General features: G+C 32.9%; 1 protein-coding gene across 2 annotated transcripts in view; it reads right to left on the bottom strand.

Annotated features, from left to right (window-relative positions):
• Positions 1-12,664, bottom strand: part of KIAA0825 (KIAA0825 ortholog) — a 463,565-nt gene that overhangs the window by 370,909 nt on the left and 79,992 nt on the right. For both annotated transcript variants that reach the window (XM_044662785.1, XM_044662793.1), the window contains exon 4: positions 1,938-2,099. In XM_044662785.1, coding sequence (XP_044518720.1) covers positions 1,938-2,099 — 162 coding nt within the window. The remainder of the gene's footprint in view (positions 1-1,937; positions 2,100-12,664) is intronic.

Here is a 12,664-nt window from a genome sequence, read left to right as displayed (position 1 = left end):
TTTTTGCTACCACAAAGAGCACAACCATAAATATTTTTTAACCAAGTCTTTTTCCTTATTATCTCTTTGGGGTACAAACCCAGAAGTGGTATGGCTGGATCAAAGGGCAGACACTCTTTTAGTGCCCTTTGGGCATAGTTCCAAATTGCCCTCCAGAATGATTGGATCAATTCACAAGTCTACCAGCAGTGTATTAGTGTTCTAATTTTGTCACATCTCCTCCAACATTTATCACTTTCCTTTGTTGTCATATTGGCCAACCTGCTAGGTATATCTCACAGATATTTAAAAAGGGACAAGAGGATCTATTTGTATGACAATATTTATAGAAGCTCTTTTTCTGGTGGCAAAGAATTAGAAATTGAGGGGATGTCCATCAGTTGGGGAATGGTCAAGAAAATGTGGTATATGATTGTGATGAAATACTACTGTGTTATAAGAAATAATAAGCAGGATAATTTCAGAAAAATATGGAAAGACCTACATGAACTGACACTGAGTAAAGTAAGCAGAATCAGGAGAATCTTTCACAGTAACAACACTATATGATAACCAAATGTGAAAGACTTGGCTATTCTCAGAAAATTCTTAGATCCAAGGCAATTCTGAAGAACTTATGACAAAGAATGTTATCTACCTGTAGAGGAAAAAACTATGGAAGTCTGGATGGAGATCAAAGCATGCTATTTTTCACGTTAGTTTGTTTTTACTTGGGGTTTGGTTATATAATTATTTCCAATATGGAAAGATGTTTTGCATGATTGTTCATGTATAACCCAAATCAAACTGTGTACAATCTCCAGGTTTAGGGAGAGAAGGGAAGGATGGAGACAATTTAGATCTTACAATTTTGGAAAATGTATTTTTAAAATTGTTATTACATGTTAATAGGTGAAATAAAAATATTAAAAATAAATAAATAAATGATGTGAAAAGAATTTAGATTGCATCTGTGGTTTCACCAATGTAGTGAGGGCCTAGTTAGGAATGACCTCCACCAGTGAAAATCTACACCTCTGATACAATTTGCAGTCTGAGAGAATTGGCTATAACTCTATAAGGCTAACTAATTTGCTCACAGTCAAATAATCAATATGTTGTGGAAGAGGCAACAGTTGAGTGCAAGACTTCCTAACTCTAGGCCAGCTCTAGTTACATTATATTGCCTCTAGTGAGTGCTAAGAATCACAGAAGTCATTACCACATATCTTTTTACTTTTATATTCATGAATCTGAGCACACAGCCCCTATAAAATGTCATAGAATGTTTTCTAGATCTGCTATGGACCCAAGTTCTTTTCCACGTGGCCAAACTGGTGATGACCTTTTTTAAAAATTTAGATAACTTTATCCTTAGAATATAGGCATATACAACAGCTTTCCCACAGGAACATGTACAAAGTCTTTCCAACTTATCAGAATTTATACTCTTATCACATACAATAAAGTATAGAAAAATATTTTATTGGAAGACTTTTTAAAAAAACATACATTTTTTACTATCATTTTTTACTAAATAACTATGGCAATTTAAAACTATACTACGCTTTTGACATGAAATAACTATAATCCAATCTGCTTCTCTAACAGATGAGGAAGCGGAGAACAAAAGGTGAACTGACTTGCTCAAAATCATAGAATCACTTGATAATGGATCTATAACCAGAATTCAAAACCCTCAAACCTCAGTCAATGGATATTTTGACAATATTCTTCGAAATTATTTAGTATTCATAGATATCTAAGAATTATAAAAATTGACTTATACAAAAATGAAAAGATAGTCTAAAGCTAGTATTTTTCTTATAATTCCAGAACATTTTAAAATCGTGATTGCAAAATCATGATACTCATATTCTCCTAGGTAGGGTTGGAGACTTTGTAGGGAAGGGAAAAGAAATAACATTATGGGTTGATATGTTAAAAGGTCATCTTACCTGATGTATGTCTGGATACTCTGGGCTTCCAAAGCAGCTCTTGGGAAAGATCTTGAACTTCCTTTTCCAATTTTAACATAGGTTTTATGAGTTGTGATAAGAATTTGAGTTCATACAAGGAGAGGCAAATGTTTCTTCCTTTTCGTGGGCATTCATGGGTAACTATTCAAAGAATACATCAATAAGGTGGTGAGACATTAATTTTGCTTTGCTTTTCAAAAATTTTATTTCGTTTTGATGTTATTTCATCAACATAGAGAAATTTCTAGTTAGGAAACTATTAAGGTAGGTTATAAACCGCTATGTAAGACCTTTTGTTTTCTTAAAAAATTAATTAATCATTACAGAGTTGTGTGTGTACGTGTATCATTACAAGATGAGTACAACCTCTTGGGAGGTTGAATGTGTAAAACTGAGCACATCGCAACAGTTCTTCCTTCTCATAAGGGCTACACTGTACCCCTTTTTTGAGGGATAAGGTGAGACTGTACCCCTTTTGTTTTAGGGAAAGTTGGGCCCTCTCTTTCTTATGACATACCCCTTCTGCTTTGTGACATATTCCTGAATGCTCCTGAGATGTCTAGCATATTAGGGGAAGAATGCCCTGAGTTAAGGAGATGTTGTAATTGTCATTGTTCTCAGGGTTAGAGAAGTGTCAGAGACAAGAATTCCTAAGGCTATCATATATATGTATTTAATTAGCCACTATTATCATTTGATTCTTGTGATTCACGGTTAACTTAATCAGTTATTCAATCAACTAATACCTGGGACTATCATTTATTATTAAATCAATAGTTACAATTTAACAAATTCAGAATGATTAGAAGCTAATTAAATGTAAATTGCTCCTTACATGAGCAACCTAGTCTTGGAAAGTTGTTGGGAGCTCTTTGAGATTGCAGCTGCTTAGTCACACATTTGATGTCTGATCCTAAATGTGAATCCCAAAACTCCTGATTCCAAGACTACCTCTCTGTTCTACCTCTAAGATCCAAGTTTCCCTCACTATTACAATCTGCTGTATTTCCTCTTCTCCCACCAATTCCAGTTTGCTCATCCTGCTCTTTGCCCTCATAGGGAGTGCCAGAATCCCTTCATTCATCCCTACTAGATTCTTTTTTCACTCCACTTCTGGCTACCTTGATATTCTTAAATTCATAGTCAGTTATTTCAACAATGTGCTTTTCTCTATATTTGAGTCCTCATCCTCAGGTTCTTCCACTCTTCACATCCTGCCAATCTCCAAAACTGGGTCACTTGTATCACCTGCACCTATAGATAAGCCTCCCAGAAATGCTATAGTTATGAAAGCTTGCTGATTTGGTATGCTACAAATTCATGCTATCTAACCTCAGTTGAGACTTTGCTTCTACAAAGAAACCTTTTATTACTGTTTTCTTCTATTTACTACTCTCTAATTTAGTTGGTTCAAATATTTTTTTCCCTTTTCAAGTGTCCCAAACTCCATCTCCCCTTTCCTGACTTCAGCAAATTAACTCGGCTTCTACTTTATTGAAAAGAGTGATAACTTTTGTGATAAATATTTTCATCTTCCATCCTCTGATTTTTAAACCAGTGCTTTTTCAAACTTGATGTAGTAAACAGGTCTCACTTTTTCTCAAAAAAAAAAAAAAAGAAGAAAAAGAAACAATTGTCAAACACACTGTTCTTCATAAGACAATTTATGAAAGTAACCATGTTTAAATAATTAGAAATTTATAACAGAAAATAAATCTTTATCATATAAGAAGATGACATGATATATATTTTACTGATAAATCACTTATAATCTTCAGATTTATATCTAAGAAATAGTAACCCTAATAATAATGTTATGATTGCTGTGAAGATGTGCTCATTTTTTCATCATAACACTGCTCAAGTATGGTGCAAGGTGTCCATAAATCATTCTTATTCAGATGAAGACTCAACATGTCATATTTATCCACAATAAATGAGTTACTTCTTTATTCATATTTAGAATATTTTGGTTATAAAAATAAAATGAAAATTGCTTCCAAAGGATGTGATACATAATCAAATCTCCAGCTTTCTGCTATTTGATTTACAGGACATGTATTTCTTAAATTAGGAAATATTATCTTGTAAATTTATTAACTGTAATTCTAACTCTAACTCTTTTATAAATGCAACCATTTTATCTTTTTGATTCAGAGAAGTTAGAACTTTGAGATTATTTATTTAGAATAACTATTTCCCCCCTCAAAAACTGTGTATATAAACTGCAAGAGAAAGATAGCATAAACATGACTTTGTTTTAGCTTTCTTATTCTCAAATAGAAAAATGTCCATTTTTTCTTTGAAATACTTTCAAATATCCTTTTCAAGTACTTTAACATGTTCACTAAGCTACACACACACACACACACACACACACACACACACATGCACGCACACATGCACACACATACACATTATCAAACAAGTTTGCAAAGAGCTTTATTTTTTAGAGTCTGGTCTTCTAAAACATAAAGTTGATTATCTTTATAACAACTCAAAAAATTGTACATAACATTACATTCATATTTCTTGTTATAGGTGATTATCTATTAATCTTACACAGTGTCCAAACTGTAAGAGGGGGTCACAGTTTACACTATAGTCATAAATTATCTTGATACAGTTGAATCTTGTTAGTACAGTTGAAAGCAATTTCCCCACAATGTAGTATTTTCATGGGAAAAAAAGTCAATTATATTGAAATTTTCTCATGATATGGCATTGTCATCAGTAAGACTGTAATAAGTAACAAATCTCCCCTTATCACCAACTTCAGCTGCACATTGCATACACGAAATCAAACAAGCTATTCATAGGCTCATCCATAGGAATTTGTCCACTTGCAACAGAAAGATTTTTAGCTTCTCAAAGGATTAATCATAAAGATCTTCAGACATGCAAGAAATCTCCTTCCACCATATTATTTGCAAGTGGAAAAATTCAAAACTGCTTTGTATATGATTTGCTAAGGACTGTTCATCCATACAAAAAGCTGCACCAAAATTTCTCCTACTGAATGAATTATTTTACTTGTCACAAATTGAAAAGCAACTTATGATATGATCATTTTTAATGTCGTAGACATATTTTTAAAGGTTTGCTTTTGTTTGTTTAGAAGTATCATGTGTTCTCTTTAAAATTATCTTGGCTTGCTAATATATTCTTCATAAATATTTTCAAGACATCATTTCAATTGGCTTTATGCTATCTGTAGCTAAAGCATTTGTATATAGACCTTAGCAGTCTTTTTTCATTCCATAATAACAGTACTTAGTGATCAGTGATAATTTGGATCTTATTTTCTAGGTGTGGACTTTTATTTTGTGTTTTTATATTTCCATTACTCAAACCTTTTCTTTTGTCTTTTCTTTATTAGTTTCAGCTACTCCAATGTATCTATTTTTTTTTAAACCTCCTATGTATTTATCCATCACTAGGGGATATTATTTCACCTAAAACCTGAGGAACAATTTTATTTTATTTTTTATGTCTTTATTTTATTTTAATAATAAATTTCCACATAAGTTTTCCAAAGTTGTCTCCCTCCTTTCTTCCCTCCCCCGACTGGACAAGCAACTCAATCTGGGTTATACATGTATTGTTATTATGCAAAACATATTTCCATATTTTTTACATGTTCATTTTATTATATTTTTTGTCCTTATTTTATTTCATTGAGGAACAATTTTAAAAATTTGAGAGAATTAAATTTACATTTGCTTGCTGCAAATTTCAAATAATTGTCTATAATAATCTTTGAGTTCTTTCAATTTTAAAAAGTTGCCTTTTAAACCAGCCAATTATAATTACCAAAATAAATGAAATTGAGGAATATAATAGATAATAACATAATTCTTTTGACATACACATATTATTTAACTTTGAATTTATATATTTCACATTCAAATTCAGCAAACAGCATGACAGAATACAATTCATCTAAATCTTCAACTTATACCTACTGACAGCTTGTACCTGCATTGAGTGACTCAACTAAAATTTGATCTCCTTGTGTCTACCACTTAAACTATCATTAAATCATATAAATGCTGCATTCACTATTAGATGGAGAATATTTGCCAGATTAATCTCACTTTTATTGATTTCTTTTTAATCTTTGTTTTCATTGATTTAAGCAGGAGGTGTGCTCAAAAATATCCAGTAATTTTGGTTATTGTCTCATGTCTCCCTCCCTTCTCCCCTGAGAGTGATTGGATTTGGTCATGATGTGGATGGGACCAATGCAAAGTCAAAATTTTATTAAATCCAAGCGTTCTCACCCAGAGAGACTTAGAAGATATAGGAAAGGGTGAGGAAGGAAATCTTTATACTTCTGTTTTTATCATTTCAGTGCAGTAAATATGCCTTAATAAAAAATCGATATTTGTTAATTAGGTAAATGGAACTGGATGTTAAGTCAATAGAATTTTAAAAAGACAAGCCCAATCCATTGGAGTACCCTGAGAACCCTGACAGAGAGACGTGGCTTTCATCATTCTAGAGCAGAATCACTCACCCTGCATGATTATCATAATCTCTACTCCCTTAATTTCCTTAAACATTCACATCAGAAAAAGGGGAGGGGGAGGCAGAATTAAAGCCTTCTCTTGTAAGAAATAGGTATAAATATGTAGAGCAAATTTACAAGTTGTCTGTATTTTAAACGAATATCTCATTTTGCATCAATAGTTCACCTTTCTGAGAGTAGGTAGGAAATATGATTCCTCCTTGTCTCAACATATCATAATTAGTCACTGCATTGTTCTTAGTTCTAAAGCAGGTAGATATTACTGGTCCTGAAATCATAAAGACCTGAGTTCAAAATAGGCTTCAGACACTTTCTAAATGTGTGACCCTAAGTAAGTTGTTTAACTGCCTGCCTTAGTTTCCTCAACAACAAAAAGAGGGTAATAGTAGTACCTATCTAGCAGATTATATGGTGAAGATAAAATTTTGCAAAGGACTTAGCACAATGCCTGGAACATAGTGGGTATTTAATAAATGCTTGTTTGCTTCCTTCCAACCTTAGACCTTTTAAAATTATTTTTATTTATAATACAAATGATTCTCCTGGATCTACTCTCCTCTGCATCTATTTAAAATATAAGTCCTTCTAGGTGTCTCTGAATCTTTTCCTTCAGTCATTTTTTATAATGTAAGACTATTACCTTACATTCCTATTCCAAAACTTATTCAGGGATCCTCCAAGTGATAGGCATACACCTTCTTCGAGTTCTTTGCTACAACCAAGAGGATTTTTTAGGAATATTTGTGTATTTTTGTATCCTTGGTTCCTTTTTTTTATCTCTTTGGGATATAAAAATACTAAATTTGTACATTATAGTATGAAACTATTATTTTTGGTTCAAAGGGAATTGACAGTTTAGTGACACATTTCTGTATAGTTCCAAATTATTTTCCAGAATGTTTGGATTGTGCCACAGCTCCATCAATAGTGTATTAGAGGTCTATCTTCCCATAACATCTCAACAACTATCCTTTCTTTTGTTATTTTTGCTATTCTGCTTGAAGGATTGCTTTGACTCATTTGAAAAGTTTTGCTATGTTGTCTCATCATATTTTCCTTTCATGAAATTATCTACAAAGGACATTATTTATTCTTTAATTTACTTCCTTAGGATTAAATTATTTAGCTTTCATTCAAGTTTGAATCCTTTTTTCAAAGAATCTTTATGGACTACATTAATTTTAATTTTTATTTCGCAGAGGTTAGAAAGGATATGTTTGATATATTTGCTTTTATGCCTTTATTTATTAGGTTTTTATGCCTTAAATACGGATAGTTTTATTAATGGTACCACAAACAATTGAAAAACATGCATATTTTACTCTATTCATATTCAACAACATCCAGAGATCAAAGACATCTATATTTTCTAAAATACAAATCAGGTTTTTAACTTCTTTCTTATTTAACCTGTTGGGCTTTTTTAAGTCTGAAAGAAGTATGTGAAGTCCCCAACTATTGTTTTTTCTCCATTTCTCCCTGTAATAGAAAGCTTTTTTTGAAGTGTTTACTTAGATGATATGCTTTTCAGGGCCTATATATTATGTACTGATATTATTTAATTATTTATTGAGGAAATTAACAAAAATCACAAAAGATGGGAATAAGCAAAGTTAGAGAGGCTGTGGGAAGTTAGGCATATTATTATACCACAGGAAAAGTCACTAATGAGTTCTAGTCACACTACGACAATTACTTTCTACATGACCTTATGGAGACTAATCAAACTTCATGAGTCTTAGTTTCCTCATATTTAAAATTATAGGGTTGTCCTGCATGACTTTTGAGTTCCTTTTAAATTCTAAAGAACCAAATCCTTTGATCCTATGAATGAAAACACAAAATGTTTTGGAATTGTACTAGAAAAAAAATGTAGGCTCATTCTTACTCACATTTAGGATGTTCATATCTTTAATAAGCTAAGAGTTGGGTTTCATAGTACAAGGAATCTGAAAGCTATGGATGGTACAGTATATGATACAATATTAAATGTCAATGGTAACTGTGGAATAGATAAGGGAAACAAAAACAGAAAGTTGACTTAAAAATGTATTAATCATGAAAAATTTACAATACTTTTTAAGCATTTTTGCAAACTTAGATTTCAACAATTTGGGTATCCATTGTGGGGAGGCAAATCACAACCATCCCATATTTGCTTCCCCTCTGTACTAATATCATTTATAGCTGTGGTGCTCTACTTAAGCTCTTGATCTCATTCCCTTCAATCATTCTCTGTCTCTGTCTCAGTTTAAATTTCTAGTAACTCCTAATTTGCTGACTCCTACCCTACTGCCTACCAAATATATTCCCTGAAGGTAGGGAATATTTTATTTTTGTCTTTGTATCCATAGTGCCTTGCATAGTGCCTGTCACACAAAAGGCACTATATTGTCAACTGAATATGCACTAGTACAATGCACTTTTAATAATGGGCCAGTTGCTACTCTTCACAATCTCTTCTGCTTCCTAATGACAGAGAATCATCAGAAGCCAATATTTGTACTCCTAAAAACTTTTGGCACACAGGGTAAAATATAAAAGTAAAATTTAGGATATGGTAGAGGTAGGGCCAAGATAGTGGAATAAAGGGAGCATTCTAGGCAAGACCTCCCAACATTTCCCTCGAAACAACTTTAAAATAATTCTTCAAATCAAATTCTAATGCAGCCTAACCAACAAAAGGTCAGTGAGACATTTTTCCAGACTAGAACAACTTATGTAAGAAAGAGAAATCTCTGGCATTGGGATGGAGGCTGACTGGAGGCATAGTGTGGAGGTGACACCAATTGTAGGCCTTGAAGGAGGCAGTGGCAGTAACTACTTCTGTATCAGGAGCACCCACAGCCCAGAGATATTAAGGAGACTGAACATCTGGTCAGAGAAATTATAGAGGATCCCTGAGCTAGCACTGGACAGAGAACTAGGCATTATTTGGCAACTTCATTACCCACTAACCAGTTCTGGGTCACAGTTTCAGGAGAGAGAAGCATTTGTATTTGTAAGGAAGCAGGAGCCCTAGTTGGGGATGAGTTGTAGCTCCAAGGAGGAAAGGAATTGTAGATATCAGAAATCAGGAGCTCTATTTAGGTAGGGACCAAAGAGTTCACTAGAAGAGAAGTTACCATACTTCTCCCCAGACCACACTACCTTAGAAGCATCAAAAAATTACAGAACCCCAGAATTAGATGTGAAAACAGTAGAGTGAAAAGGCCTGAAGTTTAGAACGAAGAATCTTCCACATTCCTACCTCAAGTTTAGAACAAAGAATCTTCCACATTCCTACCTCAGAAACCAATTTTAGCATGAAGTCAAAAGTCAAAAAATAGGCTGGAAAAATGAGCACACAAAACCAAAAAAGAACCTGAACATAAAAAGCTACAGTAAATGGTGACTGAGAAATTCAAGATATAAACTAAAAAGAAGACAACATGAAAAATTTCTCTAAGCAAAGCCATAAATTAAAGTGCAGATTGTATATAAGCCCAACAAGAATTCCCAGAAGAGTTAAAGATATTTTTAAAAAAGAAAAAAAAATCTGATTTTTATCTTGCCACTAGATTCAGATGGCTCTGGAGGAGAATGAGGCTGACAACTTTGCAACTCTGCCTCACTTAAATCCAATTCAAAAATGCTAAAAGGTTCTATTTTTTTTTTAAATTAAGAACCACTAACCCATAGAAATTCTTTTATCTATAAATTTTAAACTAGTTTCACTTATATCAAAACTATCTTTCCTATTTCTAGCCAAATCTACTTTTTTCCCATATTTCCTCATTTTTAGTTGTAGCAAAGCAGCTATGCTGATATACATATATGCTCGATTTCTCCATAAACAATGATGAAGAAAATCACATACTAAATGGAAACACAAAAGAGAACAGAGAATAGAAACATAGCAGTTTTTAGACACACTGCTAAATTCACTTCAGGCCTGTTTTAATTTATCTTATGAATAAAAGGCTTATCTTTTCCATTCTTAGTGGCATTTGTTTTAGAACCTGAAATATAAACTGAACTATAATTCTTTGGAATTAACAAAAAAAGCAGGGCAAGAGGATATGTATATGAGGAGTACCATAAGTGGAATCTCCTTGAAAGGTCCTTATTTTTCATGACACACCCAAGTCATCCTCTCCTTTTTCTATATGACCCACCAACCAAACTCTGAGAATTTCCTTTAGGAACTTCCTTTTCTCTTCTTTTCATCAAATTATCTCTCTCTTTTCTTTCTTTTAAAACTATTTAAGACTCATTTCCTCTATTTAGCCTGTAAATGCTAGTTTCCTCTGGATCCAATCATTTCAATCACTTCATTGATTAAAACTTTTCCTTCTAAGTCAGCCTGCTTCTTCACTGATTTCTCTGACTTTTCATTCTGTCAATAGTTTTAAAATATATGTTCATTTAGATTAAGCCTTGATTGTGACCCCATTATATCCAAAGCTTCCTAAAGATAAGAACTTTATGTTAAAATTGCTAAATAATTTCTGAAATCAGCTAGTACCTCCGTACACTGACTGTGGATTCCATATATAGTCAATGCTAAAAAAGTGGTAGACTGACAAATAATTATTTCCATTGCAAATTGGAGTGTGCTCTTTAAATCCTAGAACACAGAAATTTACTTAAAGATAACAATAACTGGCATTCATGTAATAGTACAATATAATACTAAGATTTATAAAAATACTTTGTTCTTCATGGCTCTCTAAGGTAGGTAGTATAAATGTTATTCTTATATAGATAGACAACTGAAGATCAGAGTTCTGAATTTTGCATAGACACACTGTGAAGCAGTATAGGAAATAAAACAATTCCTAACTTCAAGTTCAATGTTCACCATCTCAGATTCTGAATTTGAAGAGTTGAAAATATCCTTGGAGGCCATCTAGTTTAAACATATATCCAAAAAAAAAAAAAGAATCCTTCTTGAAGTATAGCAGAGATATAATTTATACCATCTTTGATTCAATAATTACAAGAGCTTTTAAGTTACTACTTCCTGAAGTGGCCAATTTTCTTTTCCAGAGGTCTACTTATAAGAAAATTTTCCTGACATCAAACTTAAAAACGTATCTTTGTAGTTTTTGCCCCTTTCTTCCTTTGGGAGAAAGAATTTTTGCCTTCAAAAGCCAAGCAGAACAAATCTAATCTCTCCTTCAAAGAACATAGAATTTTGAAAACAATCATCACATCCTCCTGAAGTTTTTTCTTCTCTGAGTTAAACAGTTCTTGTTTCTTCCACTAAGCCTTCCATGGGAAAATCTTGAAACCTTTCACCATCCTGATTACTCTTCTTCGCACACTCTTGTTTATCAACATCTTTTCATTAAAATCAATTGGTGAAAGGTTTGGGATTTTACTTGTGTGTGTGTGTGTGTGGAGGCGGAATAGATCCATATTTTCATTGCTCTTGAAGGGGAAAATTCTACCAATACATATCTGCAGCTGTTCTGGAGCTTTACAGTTTTTGAACTGCCCAGAATCACACAACTAGCATATGACAGAGCCAGAATTTCAATCCAGGTCTTTCTAAATCCAAGAGCACTCTCTATCCACTAAGTTATGGCTGTTCCACTTAGGAGCATGCTAAAACAATTTAATTTTATCTTTGTTGTTAATGGTTACCATGACAATCTCCACCACAAATCTCTACCATCAATTCTTTACTTCCTACTATAAAAGAGTTGGGAGGAGTGATTGTTAGGCCATTGTCAGTGATCTTTTAAAGACAATAGAAATGGGAACAGTTCCACAAAACAAGAAAAGGGAAAATGTTCTAATTTTTAAAAATAAAAAAGGAAAAGTGAAGTTTTTAGGCCAATGAAGTTGCCTTTAACTCATGGGAAAATTCTTGAATAGATCATTGAAGAGATAGTGAAAATCTAGAAAGTGAAAGTGATTGCAAAAGGCCTGCCTGGTTTCTTCAAGAAAAATTCTGTCAGGATAATCTCATTTTCATTTTTGACAAGATTACTAAACTAGTAGGTGATAAGAATTCTATTTACCTAGATTTTAGCAGAACATTTGGTAACAATACATAGCTGTATTATGGAGAAGATGGAAAGATGTGGGTTAGATAATTGTATAGCTATATTTAAAGTGTAGCTATTCATGGCTTAATGTCAAATGTGGTGGGAGCTTTCCAGCAAGAGGATCCCAGGGATGTACA

The sequence above is a fragment of the Gracilinanus agilis genome, chromosome 1, assembly GCF_016433145.1.
Source record: "Gracilinanus agilis isolate LMUSP501 chromosome 1, AgileGrace, whole genome shotgun sequence".
NCBI lineage: Eukaryota > Metazoa > Chordata > Mammalia > Didelphimorphia > Didelphidae > Gracilinanus > Gracilinanus agilis.
Note: the sequence above shows the minus strand (reverse complement) of the source record. Positions and strands in the feature narration are given on the sequence as shown.